The 19,610-nt window shown below is 30.7% G+C and overlaps 1 protein-coding gene across 5 annotated transcripts in view; it reads left to right on the plus strand.

Annotated features, from left to right (window-relative positions):
- The window catches only part of LOC131946685 (dystonin), a 35,466-nt gene extending 17,056 nt beyond the window's left edge, over positions 1-18,410 (plus strand). For 3 of the 5 annotated variants that reach the window (XM_059307628.1, XM_059307613.1, XM_059307598.1), the window contains 20 exons: positions 2,950-3,006; positions 4,936-5,064; positions 5,600-5,653; positions 7,617-7,688; positions 8,294-8,407; positions 8,499-8,594; positions 10,706-10,834; positions 11,175-11,321; positions 12,808-12,870; positions 13,240-13,331; positions 13,652-13,757; positions 14,388-14,565; positions 15,082-15,164; positions 15,262-15,383; positions 15,915-16,059; positions 16,197-16,352; positions 17,145-17,261; positions 17,445-17,557; positions 17,714-17,867; positions 18,099-18,410. In XM_059307628.1, coding sequence (XP_059163611.1) covers positions 2,956-3,006; positions 4,936-5,064; positions 5,600-5,653; positions 7,617-7,688; positions 8,294-8,407; positions 8,499-8,594; positions 10,706-10,834; positions 11,175-11,321; positions 12,808-12,870; positions 13,240-13,331; positions 13,652-13,757; positions 14,388-14,565; positions 15,082-15,164; positions 15,262-15,383; positions 15,915-16,059; positions 16,197-16,352; positions 17,145-17,261; positions 17,445-17,557; positions 17,714-17,867; positions 18,099-18,362 — 2,385 coding nt within the window. In that variant the 5' untranslated portion in view covers positions 2,950-2,955 and the 3' untranslated portion in view covers positions 18,363-18,410. Of the gene's footprint in view, positions 1-909; positions 1,080-2,949; positions 3,007-4,935; positions 5,065-5,599; positions 5,654-7,616; positions 7,689-8,293; positions 8,408-8,498; positions 8,595-10,705; positions 10,835-11,174; positions 11,322-12,807; positions 12,871-13,239; positions 13,332-13,651; positions 13,758-14,387; positions 14,566-15,081; positions 15,165-15,261; positions 15,384-15,914; positions 16,060-16,196; positions 16,353-17,144; positions 17,262-17,444; positions 17,558-17,713; positions 17,868-18,098 lie in introns of those variants that run through there. The other 2 variants (XM_059307621.1, XM_059307605.1) reach the window with 2 other exon arrangements.
- The last annotated feature ends 1,200 nt before the right edge of the window (positions 18,411-19,610 follow it).

Raw genomic sequence — 19,610 nt, forward strand, 5'->3', positions numbered from 1 at the left:
CTATCAAGGGAAGTAATTGGAATAAAAGGAAAAAGGGAAGTAATTTGTAAACTTTTAATTTTTTGTGAAAGATTATAAATTTTCTTTGATTTTGTTTATTCCATGTGACGTTACTTAAAATAATACGTTTGGAAAATGAAACTTTTTTTTACGAAACCATCCATATTAATTTTTTAAATCTTTCATTTAGATAATAAACGCTTTAACTTACTTTAAGAATATTACACTATGACGATCGAGTCGAACTTTTTACTGTGGGCATGTTTGCCATGAGTCCGTCCGCCCGCCCATCCGTTGTCACATACATACAGATTTCTCTGGGGTTAAATATTTGATCTTATAAAAAAGAAAAAAAGAAATAAAATTAAAATTAGTTCGAAGGGGGGGTGGGTACTTTTTACCCGTCGCTCTTCAGTTTTTATTTTGGTGTCCTATAATTGATCTCGAAACAATTAAAGCAGTCAATCAAGCTAACTAGGCCTATTAGTCTTTTTTTTCATAGCTTTGACTTTGTTAAGCAGTCCAGCGAGAGCTTTTTATTTTTTAATTTTTTTCCCTTCCAACGTTGGAGCCCCTTCTAAATCCCCCCCCCCCCCCTCCCACCCCCACAAGCTTTTTGAAATAGAACTGCTATTAATGTCAATAGCATATAGCCTTCATACATTTTTGTTTCACAATTGAATATTAGTACTAGGTTGAGTGCTAAATGTTAAGATATTTTTCTGATTAACTTATTCTTGAAGTTCATCAGCTGCTGAAACTGCCTTTTCTTTTTCTGCTACCTACATATATAAATTATGTTAACCTTAAAAGGTAAAATGCTTTTCCGCCGGGAAAAGCGACCACTTTTAATAGGAGGGGAAAACCGGTTTAAAATCTACCCTACCCTCTACCCTTTTCCTATTTAATTCTTTAGCCTGAACACACATGGCTGGGCTTAGGCAAACAATGAGGTGGCTTCAATGTACAGGTGATCTGGTGTAGGCACAGACCTGCTGAGATTAATATTGCTTGTTGATATCTTTAGACGACAGTTTTGCTTGGCGTTCTTTTTCCTGTGGTTGTTTTTCTAGGATTGGGTAAGCTTGTTGAACAAAAAAGCTTGTCACCCGTAAAATACTTTATTTTTTAGTTAAAAAGGTTGAAGTAGAATTAGAATCAATATAGATCTAGATCTAGTCTATTTTAAAAAGTTTTTGAACATCTAAATCTAGGCATCATTACATTAAAAATACTTTGAAACACTTTAAATATGTCTACTCGTTGTTTTAAATCTTGATATAGAAAAATCTATCTTTTTACCTATGTTTTAAATTAAATTAACATATCTGCTAGATCTATTTGCATTGTCTAGTAGAGCTGCTATTGGAAGGAAAAGTAAAGTAAGCAACCATCGTTTCCAAACAAGTAGGCTTTATATATTTTTTAAAAATGTAACATTTTAAGTTATTCTAATTGCGTATAAAAATATGTTACATTTATATAAGGCTTGGTCACTATTGCAAGCCTAAGCTATAATAAGCCTAGTCTCTTGTCACTTAGTCCAGTAATGTGTCATAAGGCAAAAGCGAACTGTCAGGGGCAAACAAGGAAATACCATCAGTGGGAGTTACATGAAAAAAATATATTTTTAATGAGAAACACGATTTTACCATTTTAAAAGCTACATAATCCTTAGCCACTTAGTGATACCATCCTGGAATAGGGTGACACCAAATGACATCTAGTTTTGGTACGTGAGATATGGGTCTAATGTAGGCCTATAGCCCATAGCCGTTATAACGGCAACGGGATAGGGTGACTCTCTGGGATACCACCTAGTGTCACTAAAGCTAGTGATGCCTCTGACCTAGTGCCTTAAACATACAATTAGACTATTCCAGACTTCTGTCTTACTTCACACCTGTTTTTAATAAAGATGAGCAATAGTCAGATGAATATTACTCTAAAACTGTCAGCACCAGCCAGTGGGCTTAAATAATATTGCATGATATGCACTAGACTGGAACTGTCGTGAAAAGGGTAAAATGAATGACATCAGAAAAAAGACATACAAAATAAAAAAGGAAGTATCTGGTACTAAATTTATGTAGATTTAACTAAGCATTTTGCCTACACATCAAGTCACTGCAGCATCCTTATGCTCCAATAATTGTAGCATGATGCAATTGTGCAAACTTGATTTTTTTTTTTAGTTTTACTTGTTTAAAGTTGTTTAGTTTCAGCTTGGATGCTTAATTTCTTAAGTATCTAACAACTATAACACTTTTAAAACCGTTTCAGATGATTATTTTCCTAGCCTTAAATCATTACAATTTGCAGTCGATAATCAAATTCTTTTTAATTTCAATTTTTAAAATATCTTACATATTTTTTTTAATTAGGGGTCATCCATAAATGACGTCACGCTTTTTTGACGATTTTACCCCCCCCCCCCTCCCCTCCGTCACACGTCGTCACAAAAAGCCTGACCCACCCCAAAAATGACGTCACATTCCAGCCTACAACCCCCCTCCCCCCCCCCCCTTCAAAATTGCTGTTGAATTTTTCTTGAAGCATCGATATTTTTCCAAAATCTTGTCAGAACTCTGTCAATACAGAATTTTTTTTTATCAATTCCTTTTACAATTTATTAAAACCGTTTTCTAAAACGTTAAATAGCGACTAAAACTCGTTTTCTAACATTGCCTTTTTATAATGCAAATAAGTGACACCATCTCACCCCCCCCCCCTTCCCTCTCATCACACACCGTCACAAAATTACGGACCCCCTCCCCCCTATGAGTGTGACGTCATTTATTTACGACCCCTTAGATTGTTTTGGGAGCTCTCTTCTATGATTAAAATCTTTCCTAAGGTTTTCAAGTAATTATTAATCTGGTTATAAATAACATCTAAGTAGGCCTACTGATATTAAATACTAATTAACCATTTTGTCAATTTTTTTAGAAGAAGATGTCAAAGTCTGAAGTTCAGCGCTGTATGGATTGGTTGTTTCAAAAACAGGTGATTATAATATATACTATTATAATGTATACTTATATTTATTGGTTTATTTACTCATATATATATATATATATATATATATATATATATATATATATATATATATATATATGTATATATATGTATATGTATATATATATATGTATATATATATGTATATATATATATGTATATATATATATATATATATATATATATATATATATATATATATATATATATATATATATATATATATATATATATATATATATATATATATATATATATATATATATATATATATATATATATATATATATATATATATATATATATATATATATATATATATATATATATATATATATATATATATATATATATATATATATATATATATATATATATATATATATATATATATATATATATATATATATATATATATATATATATATATATATATATATATATATATATGTATATATATATAAATGAAAGTGTGTTTGTGTGTGTTCACCTGACTTTTTGCATTACTAAACCAGTCATCTGATCGCCTTAAAACTTTGGTAAGTTGTTGAAAATACTTTTGGGGTATTTGTAAAGGTGGCTGGGGGTGAAGTTAAATTTACCCCACTATGGTGCTTATGTTTGTTTTAAAGATTCAAAACACTATGGATATTATGGATTACTATCACTGTTCACTAAATCATATCTTGTCCTCTGGTGCCCTGGTAGGGTGTGATTTGGCCCTCTGGGTTCCCCTGTGAGAACTATGGTGACTACGTTCAATTAAAGCAATACACTAAGGATATTTTGGGCTTTTATAGTTGTTGAATAACTTGAATTGGGAACATCTGCCGGTGCCTCAGTGGTGAACTGACCTGCAGCACCCACTGGGATCCTCTGGGATCATTATGGCATCTACATGGGTTTTAAGAACATCCTACAATAAGAACACAGTGGCACATGACATTGGATTATCAAACCGAACCAGGGGCTATACCCGGTGCCCCTGTGGCAGTTTAACCAGTGGCTTAACCTGTGATGCCCCTGGTACGTGGGTGGTTGCCGAGGTGAGTCCTCCACACTGTTTCACTCAAGGCTCAGTATGCCCTAATGTATCTGAGTGGTAGTGTGGACAAACCCCGCGACCTAACAACTATGATTCAAGTAATATAGCAACTGATTTATTTACATTGAATAATTTCAATTTAGAAAACCAGATCACACATCTAATAAACCGGGAGTTATCTCCCCTAAACTTTCTCGAATATTCTTATATAACTTGGAATATAGACATGATTTTTAATTACTTAAACTTTTAAAAATAGAATAGAATCTCGTAGAAAAAAGAATTGCGCACCAAGCGAACGCCAAAACAAAATGTGCATAGTAGTGCGCAATATTATTAGTACTTTATAAATTTACATGAGTTTTTTTGAGAAATCGGAAATAGCGTAAATTAGTACTTCCGGTCAACGGAAATTACTCAAAATTTGATAGAAGGTAGAGAATTAGATCTTTTACTTACATGTGAAATTTCATTTATCTATCTGAAATAGTACTCAAGTTATAGGCTTTTGAAAAATTCAAAGTAGAAAAAGTACCACTACCGGTTATCGGAAATCGCTCAAAAGTTGATCAGGATCTACGATTTTGACAAAATACTTATATATGAAATTTCATCAACCTAGCTGTAACGATACTCTAGTTATCGTGTTTACACGGACAAGATTACAAAATTATGTTTTTCCGTATCAGTGAGGTGTAAAACGTCGAGATTTGTAAAAATCTCGATTTTTTTTTTTTTTGCACGATTACAAGACTTTCTCTATACTTCGTATATACGAGAAAGTAAAAATACATGATGAAAATTGAAATCCTCTTAAAAAGAATGCCATGTGATCCTTTTAAAATATTGCATTAACCTTTTCTAATGTTTAGGGTGAAATGGAGATTGCGGAGTTTGGCAAAGGTAAAATGAATGTCCTTGATGCCTTAAAACTGCAACATACTAAAGCTACGGAAATTCTTCATTTTCGTGAAAATATTGATTCTGTTTTAAAATCTGAGGTAAGAGTCCATAGATGCAAATATTTAATAATGCAAATTTTATAATAAGAAATTTTAAGAATTTTTAGCAATTGTTAATTAATAGGGGAAGACCAATCACAAAATCTGAATAAAAATAATCATAATATTTACTGAAAACAAAACTCTCATACATAAAATTCTTCTTAAAGATATTTAGGGGTCGTCCATAAATGATGTCACACTCTTAGGGGGAGGGGGATCCGTAATTTTGTGACGGTGTTTTAGTCGTTATTTCACGTTTTAGAAAACGGTTTTAATACATTGTAATAGGAATTGATTAAAATACTCTGAACAAAGTTCAGACAAGATTTTGGTAAAATATCGATGTTTTAAGAAAAATTCAACTGCAATTTTGAGAGGGGTTGTAGGCTGAGGTGTGACGTCATTTTAGGGAGGGGGGGGAGGGGGTGGCTTTTTGTGACGGAGGGGTGAGGGGAGGTAAAAATCGTCAAAAATAGCGTTACGTCATTTATGGATGACCCCTTAATTATACAAGTTACTTATTTTTTTTTAGAACTTGGATGAGCAAAATGCAAAGGAGTTAAATGGGAATTATGATTCTGTCAAGGTAATATCTAAATATCTAATTATAGTCAATATTACGTATACACTATACTTATAGGGGGTGGACTGGCCTGCTGGTCTACCAGGAAAAATCCTGGTAGGCCCACAGGAAAATTGTGGGTGGGCACCCAGGAAAAAAATCTCACTGTTAGCCCTCAGGAGGGAAAATGCCAGGTAGGCCCCCCCCCAGAAAACGGTGCTGTAGTATTAGTCTGTGTGTTTTTTTAATGTGTTGGTATATATCCATTTTACCATTCTCATTCCTATAAAAAATTTCCAATTTCTTAAAGATCAGGCTTTCATTGGGAAAAAAAGACAATGAAATTTTCAATTTGGGTTTGGGGCAGTAACATAGCAATCATGTAATTAAGGTGGACAAAGCTCACAGGCCCCAAGGTTTAGATGCCCCCTAAGCTTTTTAAATCTGGAGACACAAATTTTCTAATTTTATTTCATTATTTTTTAGAAGAAAAACGTACACAGAATCCTACTCTGTTTCATGGATTTCAAACTCAGAAGAATATATTTTTACAGTTTGATTCCTCGTCTACATTTGTCTGTCATTTATTTAGATTAGACTGATAATTTTCTGCTGCACATTTTCATGCTGTCATCTGGTGCTAAGGCCTTGCCGTGGCTTGGCAGCTAGTGTACCTCAACGACCCCCAGAGCTATACCAGCGGGAGTGTAAACTCCTGGTAGGTTCAACCAAGCTTGGAAGGACTGCGCGGGTAGGGGTCTGACGAAAGCTAGCACCCTGGTCCTCAAGATTGGGGGTTAAGCATAAGGTCAGCAACCTTACATCGTAAAAAACAACTCGCTACAGAAACGCAGACAAAGAGAAATACAGAGAGCTCAAACCTGGGAAAGAATGGATCTCCCTTTAGAGAATTTATGAAGCAGGATGGTGAAAGCTAATATGTTTTGAAAACTACCGGGTCGACCACCATTATTTCCTCAAGTTCATTATCAATATTGGAGCTTTGAATGTCTGCACAATGTATGAAGCTGGAAAAGTAACCTATGTAACATAGATCATAACATGCATCCTAACATACCCCAAGTAGCCGCAAAAATGAGGCGCTATAAAATAGCTATCCTGAGTATCAGCGAGTCAAGGTGGACTGGCTCAGGATAAAAAAGACAACAGGAGAGCTACTGCTGTTCTCAGGCCACGAGGATGAAAATGCACCACATACTCAAGGAGTCGCATTCATGCTATCAAACCAAGCACAAACGGCTCTCATTGGATTTGAGGCAACCTGCCAGCGGATCATAGCAGCCACCTTTAAAACTAAAATAAGACGAATGACCATAGATATAATACAGGCCTACGCCCCAACTACACTCTTCAAGAAAATCTGGGAAGATGAACAAATACCAGAGTAGTGGAAGGAGGGACTACTCACCTTCCAAAGAAAGGCGATCTTAGTGCATGCTCTAACTATAGAGGGATAACACTTTTGTCCATCCTAGGCAAAGTCTTCAAAAGAATATTATTAAACATAATGAAGGAAGCGATAGACCTCCAGCTTCGAGATCAACAGGCTTTAGGAAGAAAATTGCTACTCTGCGCATCATCATTAAACAGACTCAAGAGTTTGTGTTTGCATTGTTTTCCTTTGTGTTTGTGATTGGTTTTGTTCTGTTCCCAAGTTGGTACATTAAAAAAAAAGATTCACAGTGGGGACGCATGGGTATGCAGCTAGTATAAATATATATATATATATATATATATATATATATATATATATATATATATATATATATATATATATATATATATATATATATACATATATATACTTGATTTATAGCCATGGGTTGTGGGGGGGGGGTCCCTTTATAAATTTCCTGGGCCTCTTGGACACAGCCAGGCATCCCCTATACAGTATAGTATATTAGTTTACTTCTACTTCTATTAATTTTAGCTATTGAATATTGACAATTCTTTTTAATTTCCACAGGCTTTATCTGAAAAAAGGAACTCTTGCTTGGAAATAATCAGCCAGATTGCTTCCTTAGAAGATTTAGTCCAAGTAAGAATATTTATCTCTTTTTGGATAGTGTTATAAAGCAATTATAATCGTTGGTCATTAAAATATGAACGAGTTTATAGGCAACCAGTGCTGTTTTAATTTTTTATATATTTATTTTTCCACAAAAATTAGATTTTGAATAACCTAATAAAGTATTATTGATTTTTGATACAGACATGTATATTAAATATATCAGTTGTGTTGTCCCCAAAACTTTCTCATATATTCTATTGCAACAGAAAGGGGGATGGCATTGCAGTGAAATATGGCAATAAAAATGCTTTTTATTCATTTTTTTAAAAATATTTTGAATAATCTTTTTAAACTGCCCATCAAATGAACAAAAACAATGTGTGTACAACAGTTTAGTTTGTATTTTATATAGGAAAATACTAATTAGTTTTTAAAAAGTTCTTAAAAAATCGAATAGTCACATTTTTTTTTTGTCGAAATGCATTGTTGAGTTTTGGCACGCATAAAAAGTTTGAAAGTAGTCGCTCTGAAACTTTGCTTGCGGTTTGTTTTTTCTCTATATACGATATATAAAAATATTACATTACTTTATTTCTAGACACAACACATGACTTGCTGAATTTTTTTTTCAGAGTTTGTCTACTGAATTTGATTCTAGATCAGTTCATCTGGTCAATACCACTGATATCACTAAACAAAAAGGTGGTCCCACACAATCTAATGAGAGCTTAGCCAGAACAGCCCAGGTACATTCACTCTACATAAGACTTGAATTTTTATTTTTATCACTTAATTTTCTCAACAAAGATACAATAATCAATCTTTACCTTCCCCAAGAACTGCATTTCGTCTGTGAGACAAAATTGGAGATGGGTGTTTCAAGTAATGCAATGTGCTGAAGTGCATCTAAGAAATGCAGCAGCTTATCAGGAAGTAAGTAACTGATTAATAATTTTAAATTAACAAACTCAGCTGAATAAGATAAATAAATACCTTTTTAACAATTTTTCTGACAATAAAAGTTCCTAATAACACAGAATAAATACAAATGTTATAAAAAATATTCCTCACCCATTCACATTTAAAACAAAAATAGGATATTAGTATTCAAATCAACCCCATGTCATATATTCATTTCCATATAACATGTTAATGCTCATGGACAATTTTTAACATGTAATGCTTTTTTAAAGGGAAATGTTTTCCTAATTTATTAAGGGATGTAATTTTAGACACAATTAGAATGTTTGTGTCGGGTGATACATTTTCTTTAATTTTGTTTTAATGCACATGCCATCAATTAACAATATAAGTTTGGAAATTGAAATTTGTTTTATAACACTTTCAATTATTAAGTTAGATGATGAGCACTTTAGATATATTACACTATGGCGATCAAGTCTATTTTTTTGCTTTATTCCTTTGTAATCACGGGTTAGTCCACCGTCTGTTACATACATACAGAATTCAACTATATATATTATATAAATATATAAATATATATATATATATATATATATATATATATATATATATATATATATATATATATATATATATATATATATATATATATATATATATATATATATATATATATATATATATATATATAAATAGTTGAATTCTGTATGTATGTATTTTATATATATATGTATATGTATATGTGTATATATATATATATATATATATATATATATATAAAAATATATATATATATATATATATATATATATATATATATATATATATATATATATATATATATATATATATATATATATATATATATATATACATATACATATACATATAATTTATAAATACATAATATAATATATACATATACATATATATATATACACATACATAAATATACATATAAACATACAAAAAAAACAATTAGCAGGGAGAGAGGGGAGGTTTTTTTTCTTTCTAGTTAGCCACTATTGAGATCTGTAGCATTAGTATATATGGACATTTTTAAACAATCCACCTAGATAAAATCCTTAGTATGCCACAGCAAAATATTAATAGCTTATTAAATTTATTTGTTGAAACAATATAATTTTCTTCCAAAAAGCAAATTTAACATCAGCTCTAAATACTACATTGTTGAACTAAAAGTACTTAAAAGTACAGCTTCAGCAGCTAATACAATCAAAAATAGTATTTTATAAGTCATATGTGAACCAATCATTTATGTGAATTGCTTATTAAGCATTATCCCTTCTGCTCTTTATATTTGCATCTTCTGAAGTATAGAATTATTTCATGTGGAACCATTTTTGTTATGCTCGCTTCAATTCAACATCACCATGTTGTTTTTTATTTTTTGTCTGATATCATTCTGAGGTAGCCCTTGGATGTCCATCAGGTCTCTGATCCATACAATATTAGAATTGTGGTGATCAAGGACTTGATCAAGTTCTTGAGAAAGAGGCCAGTAGCTTTTCTATGCTAAGACTTCCCTTATCAGTCATATAAGCGAATGGCTGTTCTTGCAGCTTACTTATGAATTTTACAGTGCATGTATAAGCTGATCTACATGAAACCTTTATATAACAAGAATATGGCCATAACCACATTATCCTCACCTTAGTGTCTATGTCTGAGCCTGCTATTAAGGTATTAGTGTTCTTGGGAAATTTAAAATATACTGTTGGTCACATGCATGTTATATTTAAAATCTTCATTTGTCTCAAAAGAATATGCAGTACTTTGGAATTCTTGAGCATATAATGTGCATGTATAATTGATATGTTATGACAAAAATTTTGACTATAGGGCCTATCTGTAATGTATTTCAAAATAAAATGCTAATTCAAAAGTAACTTACAGTAGCGTAGCGAGGGGAGGGGGGGCGGTGCAAATCGAAAAGTTTGTCCCCGGGCGCCGAGAAGGGTCGCTACGCCTCTGGTAACTTAAGAGGTGCTTTATAAACAAAATATAAGGTTACTACTGCATTGTAAAACTGTCTTTTAGAGCAATTAACATCCTACCAATGTAGTAATATTATTATTGAATTCTGTCCTGCTTTAAAGTTTTTTCAGGAAGTGAATGAAGCTGAATACTGGATGAATACAACACTATCACGCATCCATTTATCTTTTGATCGATCTAAACTTATTGGCAATAAATCAGATGCTGAAAAAATGCTTCAGGAAATTAAGGTAATTTTAAGTTGTTTTTTCCAAAATAGTTTGTAAGCTTATTAAAAGTAAAGAGAAAGGCTTAGAAAAAATGTATGACTACATAAATTTAGTCATACAATTGGGACCTAAGCCCTATATCGTTATAGATAGATTCTTTTGATATATAGAGCCTATTTTTAAATGCTTCATTTTTAAAATTACCTTGTAGGCATGGAAAACTGGTATTATGTTTTGTTATGAAAGGCAATAGGCCCCTAACTTAGTTTTAAATTTTCATCTAGATCTAGATCTATTCCCTCAAAAGTCAAAAGTGTTATAAAAATATAATTTAGCAGTATAAAAATATTGTTAACTTTAGGATGTCCTGGCAGCATATTTACAGTGGCAGACAAAGATTGACTATCTATTTGACAAAGCCAAACAGGTTGTACCCATTCCATTGAGACTGAGATCTCTAAATGATCCAAAGCCAGTCATAGCGCTTACAGACTATAATGCTGAAGGAGTGAGTAAAAACAATTTTTTTCATATTTATATAACAATAGTTTTGAATCCATTGATCATCATCTTTGTGTTATTACAATTACTTTTACTTTGTCTCTGTCTTTTTTGTAATAGTTAAATATTTCTTTAATAGATTCTGACAAAATGTTACTTATTACTTAGCTTCATGTCATAGTTAAGCTAGACCTCAACTCACAGGCTTAGATAGATATGATTTAAGAAATTATATTATTTATAATTATTGACATTAACGTACTTGACCATAATTTTGCCATCTTGTAATATTACAGTAATATGGAAAAACTTTTTAACCATAGAAAAGAAATATTCTTGTTTAAATTTAATTGCAAGTATTAAGTGATTTACATCTTTTATTAGAAATTCCCTGTTCAGACCAAATGATCCATCAGGCAGATGTAGTAGAATTCATACATTTCTTGACCTCTGTATACGAATGGATCAGCACTATCCCCAGCTGCCTTTATTTTCCCTAACATGAGTCAGGTACTCATCAGAGCTGGGTAGATTTAAAGATATCCTGCTACTAAAATGTTGCATCTTTGTTATGGATGTTATTTTACTTTTTAATATTTGGGTGAATTAGGTTTTTTTTTAAAATCATTAACAAGTGCTTTCTCATCAGAAAAGGGAAAAAAACACTACAAAAACTGTAGTATAAAATACTGTCAAACTTTCTAATGAATTACATGTATTATTGTTCTCCTTTCTTTAGCCAAATATATAATGAGGACCAAAACATGTTAATACATTGGCAAAAGTAAAGTGCAACTGGATTGATGAGGAAAGTTTGTCGGGAAATTAGGGGCCTATTATCCCAACCTATTATCCTAATACTGTCCACACTTAACCTTAATTAAATAGGTTTAAATTTTCTTTTTACTTGAAACTAATATGCCATATTTTTCCCCTGGTTGTTATGTTTATGAAATGCAAATAGAATTTTCCTACATTGTCTCTAATACACAGTGTTATTGGCTATAACTTTGGTGGGGGGGGGGGGGGGGGGGGGGATGGGGAAACATAGCTGCTATCCAGAATAACCTACAGCTACAGAATGGGCATAATCTATATACTTACATATTTACACTATATCTTATTTTTAATGCAAGGAGTAGGCCTATGTTCATCAATAGAAGTTCCTGCAAATATTTTGTATTACTTTAAATTTCTTTTGAGATGTGATAGTGTGAAGTTATATGCAAATGAATTTCTCAAATAGCTATAGCATTACTATCCTTTTAAAAGCATACTTAATGATGTTTATTACTTATTTATCTGGTTAGAGTGTAGCAAATTGGCTGTGCAAAGTATTAAAAATAGTGCCTATTTGTAAACTGAAAGTAGAATATACACTTTAATTTTGTATACTGAAAAAAGATACTAAAATACTTTAAACTTGTTTAACTATTTTAGCCTAAGAGTGAACAAATAATAAAATTTTACAAAACTTATTTATGTCATGACAGCTTGACTTTATTGAGGGTGAAACCCTAACATTACTTGACAATACGGATAAAAAGAAATGGAAGGTAATATTTTTTTGGCATCTAAAGCTTCTTGCTTCTATTAATTTACTACTGTTAATTACAGTAAGGAATTGCATATGCAGAAATAAATGTAGTAAATTTTACAATAAATGGTTTTTCTTTTTTACTTTTATGAATATCAAGGTAAATTTCATAAGAAATTTTAGTCATTGCTCACATTGACCATAATGATTGCTTAAGAAGCTATTATATACTGCAATGTATTTAAATTAAAAATATGGATCAAGACTTACTGAAAGGAAATGAAAAGTCTAAAAATAAATATATTTATTTTTCCACTGCAATTTTTTTGTTACTTGCATCTTCTTTTCAAGTTAAAAAGTAATTAATCAACAATCTTTTTTGACACAGGTTCGTACAGAAAAAGGTCAAGTTGGTTTTGTACCAGCTGTGATAATATTGTTACCAGCTCCTTCTGCTGAAGCATTGGATGCTGCGATTAAGTACTTAATATTTTATCTAGTGTTAAAATACGGATGATCAGAACATTTTTTCATAGTATCCTATAACTAAATTAAATGAAAATAGGAAAATTACCATCAATATTTTAGTATAACAACAATCTATTATCCCTATAGTTATAGTATTATTAGATTATATTAATAAAAGTGCAACTTACACAGCTTATGTTTGTATGTTATCTCTTAAAATACTATCTTTGTAATATATTATTCTTTAATTTGTAGGTATGAAAATGTGCCAAGCTAAAATAGATATATTTCACTGAGAAATGTTATTAAAAATGCGCTCATTATTTTTATAGGCTCAGACTTCAACTACTTTCTTTGTGGACATCTAGTGTGAAAAGACTAGGATATCAAATGATTGCTTTTATGCTGCTTGTTCTAAGAGATTGGACAGAGGAAGAGGTCAGTTTGTGAAATACAAATTTGTATGGAAATAGAAAGTTATTATTGAAAGTATCCTTTAGTTTGGGACATTTTTCTACCCAATGACATAATTTTAATGATAATCAATTTTTAAAATTTTAATTGTTTAAATATATTTCAAACTGCGACTTATTTAGTGGATAAGTCCATTGTTGGTTTCTTAATGTAGAGAGCATAGTTACAGGCAATGTCCAAGTTTTGAACCAAATCTAAACAAAGTTCTTGCATGGTCTACTAGTAGACCATGCTTTTGTTAACCTGAAAGTTTGGTATTCGGGACTGAGGCTAAGTTGACCCATCAACATAACTGTGCACTCCCCCTACCCCTATCCAAATCAGGTGCTCCAGGTGAATGCTAAGCAGAGAGTTATAGTTATAAGTTCTCTTTGTGTGTGGGGGAAGGGAGGAGATTGCACCTGAATTGCATCTGAATTGGTTCTAATTGGTATTTGATATTCTGATCTATTCATAAATGAATCTGTATATTTATATTTGATGGGAGTGACATTTTATTTTAACTAAAGAATGTATTACATCTTTCACACTTCTATTCAATTTGTTATTCTTTATGCAAAATAATTTATTTACTCAAAGAGTTAAATATTTTAGGTAAATATGCTACAAGCTATGGCAGCAAGTGATAAAGTTGAGCTGTTGAGAATCTTACAATTTATTGAAGACACTTTATTAGAGAACTGGAATGGTTATGGTGATTTCCAGGAATTGCAAGAAAGGATCACGAGGTTAAAAATGATTCTAGAGGAATCAACAGAACTGAGTGGACAGGGTTAGTTCTTTTTTTTTTGTCCTGTAAAATCAAGGATTAAGAAAAAATTAGATTGGCAAGTGAGTAGGCCACTGTTTATTTTAACTTTGTGTAAGAAGCAATGTCAATATATTTTTTTTCAAATTAAATTCTTTGTAAATAAATTAATGGACAGAGTGGTCTAGCAGTAGAGAGCTGGACTGCTAACTCGTAAGTCTCGAGTTCAAATCCAGGTTCAAATCAGTAGACCATCCCTGAGTCTACCCAACTCTGATGGTTACCTATCTCACGTTAGGGAAAATAAAGGTGGCTGGGCATAGTGCTGACCACACTATCTCTTTATATGCAGAGGTCACCGAAACATGTGAACTCTATTTCACTTGCCCTATAGACCATCAGAATTGAAAAGGGAACTTTACTCTACTTTAAATAAATTAATAAAGAAATGTGTGTATATCTGTATGATGATATTATTGAGTCATAATAAAGACTGCAGATCTAGGCAAGAAAGAGTTTAGTAATAATTTCTTTTTGTAACAGCTGATGCCCAAAACAACAACATGTCCTCTAGTGTTGTGGTGCAAGTTAAAATCTTGGAAAATCTACTGAATAAGTACAAAGTAAGAATACAATTTTATGTTGCTGTTTCACCAAAACGTCTGTTGTCATTTTTAAGGAAACTTTATTATATAAAAATATACTCTATTTTTTGTATAGGACTTTTGGACATTTTGGGAAACTTTTAAATGTGTTGCTGAAATGCTGAAGCATCCTAAGTTTATGTTAGTGTGTGACAAATGGGAGCAACTAAGATTTGTGACCTCAGCTCATTTTGTAAAGTAAGATGTTGCAAAGTATTTTGTATGTGAAGAAGTTGTTTCTTTATGATATTTTAATATTGTACAATATTTATATATCAGTTAATTAAATAACACAGTTAACCAATATGTACATTTTATTTTAAGTATCTCTGCTAGAATAAATTTGTCTTAAAAGAGATATGCTTGTGTAGCATTTATTGAAATTTAGATAAGTCATGTTCCTTACCTGATGGTATGCTTTTTACCATTTTTTTATGATCCTACACCCAATAGTAATTTTTGTTTTTTGAAACAGAAAGTGGTTTAATAAAAAAAAAAGGTTAGGCCTAAGTATAATAATTGTTTACAATTTATAAAATCTTAAAATTCTTAAGAACTGTTAAAATTGAGCAACATAATCAACTAAAAACATTCCAGTCCCCATCCATTCTAGAAGTGTGACATCATTAAATAACTATAAATATTTAAGTCTATACTCATATCAATTTGAAAGCAATATTTCTTTTCTGATTTTGAAAGCAATATTTCTTTTCTGATTAAAACAATCAGATTTTGGGACACACAGCTGGATCTTATCCAAAATGATATTACCAAAACCCATGCTTCTCTGGTGATGCATGAAACTCCTAGTGAAGAGTTAATCAGTAGTGAGGTCACAATTGAAGAGGAAAAGGAAGAAACAACTACAGATACTGTTAGTTTGTTGCTTGATTTGTAAATGTTAACGTTTTAAATAGTTTACCTGTAGTTTTAATTCTTTAAAAACACTTTTTTTTAAAAATGATTTCAAACTCGAATTCATTGTAAAAATAATAACATTTGTAATTACAGGTTACAACAGCTCTTGAGGAAGAGCAGCATACTTTTATTATAACAGGTGTTCTTGATCCTCGAGATGGAAAAACAAAATTGTCTCTTCAAGATGCTATAATGCTAGGAATTGTAGACCAGGCTACAAACCAATATATAAATCCTAAAACTGGACAAGTAAGCGCTCATAACTTAATACAGTATTTAAAGGCATTTACCAAATACATCTACAGTTGTTGCATCATGTTTTAAAATATACATTTCAGTCTATAAACTGTATATAGTATATAGGCTTGAATAGGGTTTGTAAGACTTGTTCTCTCTCACTTAAAATTCGTAGCAACATAAGCCAGAAAGTGATATACATTTTTGAACTAAATTAATTTTTGTGAACATGATTCACAATGATAACAAAAACTTGGCGGCTCTTTGTTTCTGGGCCTTGCATCAAAATTTTTAAATTCCAAATGTATCCAAAATGCAACAATGATAAACATTTTACAAATAATAGAATCAAATTAAGTACCTGTAGGCCTATGCTATAAATAATATTATATTAAAGTTTTAACTACGTTTAGGACTACTTATTACGGATTTGAATACATAATAACTAATAGTACGCTTCTTTGAAAAAAATCGAAATTGTATGTAGGCCAATTTTTTTTAAAGCTAGCCTACCTTTTGTAGTCTATTATTATAATCATTACCATTGTTTACGATTTTAAATAACTTACAGATTCAATAAAAATGTTCACATTTGGTTTAAAAAATACTACCTGGCAAGTAAGAAACAAGAAGTTGGTGACCTACTTACAAGCCATATTATGAAACTGATGGCTGCTACTTTACTCTTTAAATGAAATTATTTTCTTCTTTTCAAATTTGATACTGTACTTTAAAATTACTTCATACTTTAATTTAATGGGTTTTTTTTTAACAAAATACACAAGTACAGTCTATTTCTTCTAGTCAATGTCAATGACAGATGCTATGAATGAAGGCAGCGTACTCATGGAGTTTGTCAGCAAGAAAAAAATTAGAGAGGAGAAGAACTCATACGGGCTCATTACCATAAAAATAACAAAGGTAATGATGATTTCTATTGATTTAATGCTGTTATGCTATCAAAAGTGTTAAAATAATTGCAAAGTACCATTTTTATGGATATTTTCCTAATCAGTGAGTGATTGTATTAGTTTTACAGGGCACTATAATTCAGTTATTCCATTTAAATGCAAAATTAAAAGTTATAATTGTTTTAACACAAAGGAGACCCGACCATATTCAATAACAGGAGTAATAGATCCAAAAACGGAAGAAAAACTTTCTGTCACTCAAGCTGCTGCCCTTAACATTTTAGATACTCATAGCTCAACTTATAGGCAAGTGCTGTTTTAAATTTTTCTTATAAAATATTTATATTTAAGTAGAATATTGATAAAATTAATTTTTATTGAATTTGTAAATTAAATGTGTATAACATGTTCAACTAAAAAATTCATTAATTGTATTTGAATACACATTTATTTTAAATTAAGAACTGAAAGTGGAGACAAAATACCCATAGCAGATGCAATACATTCCGGACTGGTAATTGTGGAATACCAAGAAGGAGAGGAACTTATCAAACCAGAGACTGTTACAAAGACTTATGCTGTCCATGGTGTTGTTGATCAGAAGAAAAAAACAAAGGTTATTAGTTTCAATTGAATGCATGTTCCTTAGGATAGCTCATATTTTGCTTCAGAATTATTTAAAACATTTAAATTCAGTAAACACATTAAAATAACATTACTTAATGCAAAAAAGTTAGTTTTCCATTGTGTTAAATTACTGTAATTGTAACTTCCTTAAAATTATAATTTTAACTTCAGAAACAACTTATGACTACAATAATTCAACATCTTATTTTTTTATTTACAGGTATCATTTTCAGATGCCATCCGTGATGGACTATTAGCTAAGGATACAGGTGAATATGTGAATAATGTCACAAAAGAACGAGTTGGTGTTCATGAGGCTATCATGAAAGGATTCATCAAAGCTAGAATCATAGCAGACCCAAGCAAACTAGAAATCAACCCAGAAAATAAAATAGTTGTAGAGAAGCTTTCCAATGCAAAATCTAAACTGCTAAAATCAGTAAAAGCCCTAAAGGCTTTCAAAACTTTAGGAGTTCAGAAATAACGTTTTAAAAAAATCAGTTGAAGAAGGGAAGTAAATATCTAACATTTAGCATAATTAGTTTATATTTTTTAATTTGACATATGATGACATTTTTCAAATACTACTATCCAATCGAGTATGTATGATGAAGTGTGTGTGTGTGAATATATATATGTATATGTGTGTGTGTATACATATGTACATGTATAGACATATATATGTATGTCAGGTTGCTAATATCTCAAAGCAATTTTCTTGATTGAAATTAATTGAAATGTCATTGATCCATTCCAGCCCCCAAAATAAGGCCCCAGTTGTTTTTAAATAAGCATTTTTTGTTAATAAGAAAAGTGTATTTATTCAACACAAAGGAAACCCGACCAAAGTAATTGATCCAAAAAAAGAAGAAAAACTTTCTGTCACTCAATTAATTGCCAAAAAAAGGATAATTTAAAGAAATAAGCTGGTTTTATAAATTGTATTTTACTTGAAAATCAGCCAAATTGAGGTTACTGAAGATGCTGGTGGAGGTGTACGCCAGTGAACGTTAAAGAGATGGGTGGAGGAGCTTTACTTTGTTCACTTACTGTTAATGCTAAGCTCTTTTGGTCACTTTGATTTACTTACTCGCTACACTTTATCCCTAAACTTCACTACAACTAGACCACACTGAACATAATAGAACCTTAATGTTTCTATCTATAATGTTTTAATACTTTCGCTTAAGTTTCTTCAATGCTTTTTATCTTTGGTGATCTTTTTTTTCACCACACTTTCCTCCCTTTCTACACTTTTCCCTGAAGGCCATTAAAATAAACCTGTCCAAAGAGGTTTTTTTTCCCTTTCAAAATGTTTAAGAAATGAGAGTGGAGAAAAGGCCACACTGGGTAACCACAGACAAGAGGGTACCACCAAATTGCATATTGTTTGGTACATCATATATATATATATATATATATATATATATATATATATATATATATATATATATATATATACATATATATATATATATATACATATATATACATATATATATATATATATTTATATATATATATACATATATATATATATATATTTATATATATATGTATATATATATATATATATATTTATATATATATGTATATATATATATATATATATATTTATATATATATGTATATATATATATATATATATATATATATATATATATATAGATAGATAGATATATATATAGAGATATATAGAGCTATATAGAGATAGATAGATATATAGAGATAT

Source organism: Physella acuta, unplaced genomic scaffold, assembly GCF_028476545.2.
Source record: "Physella acuta isolate Inbredline_101_S28 unplaced genomic scaffold, ASM2847654v3 ptg000053l, whole genome shotgun sequence".
Lineage (NCBI taxonomy): Eukaryota > Metazoa > Mollusca > Gastropoda > Physidae > Physella > Physella acuta.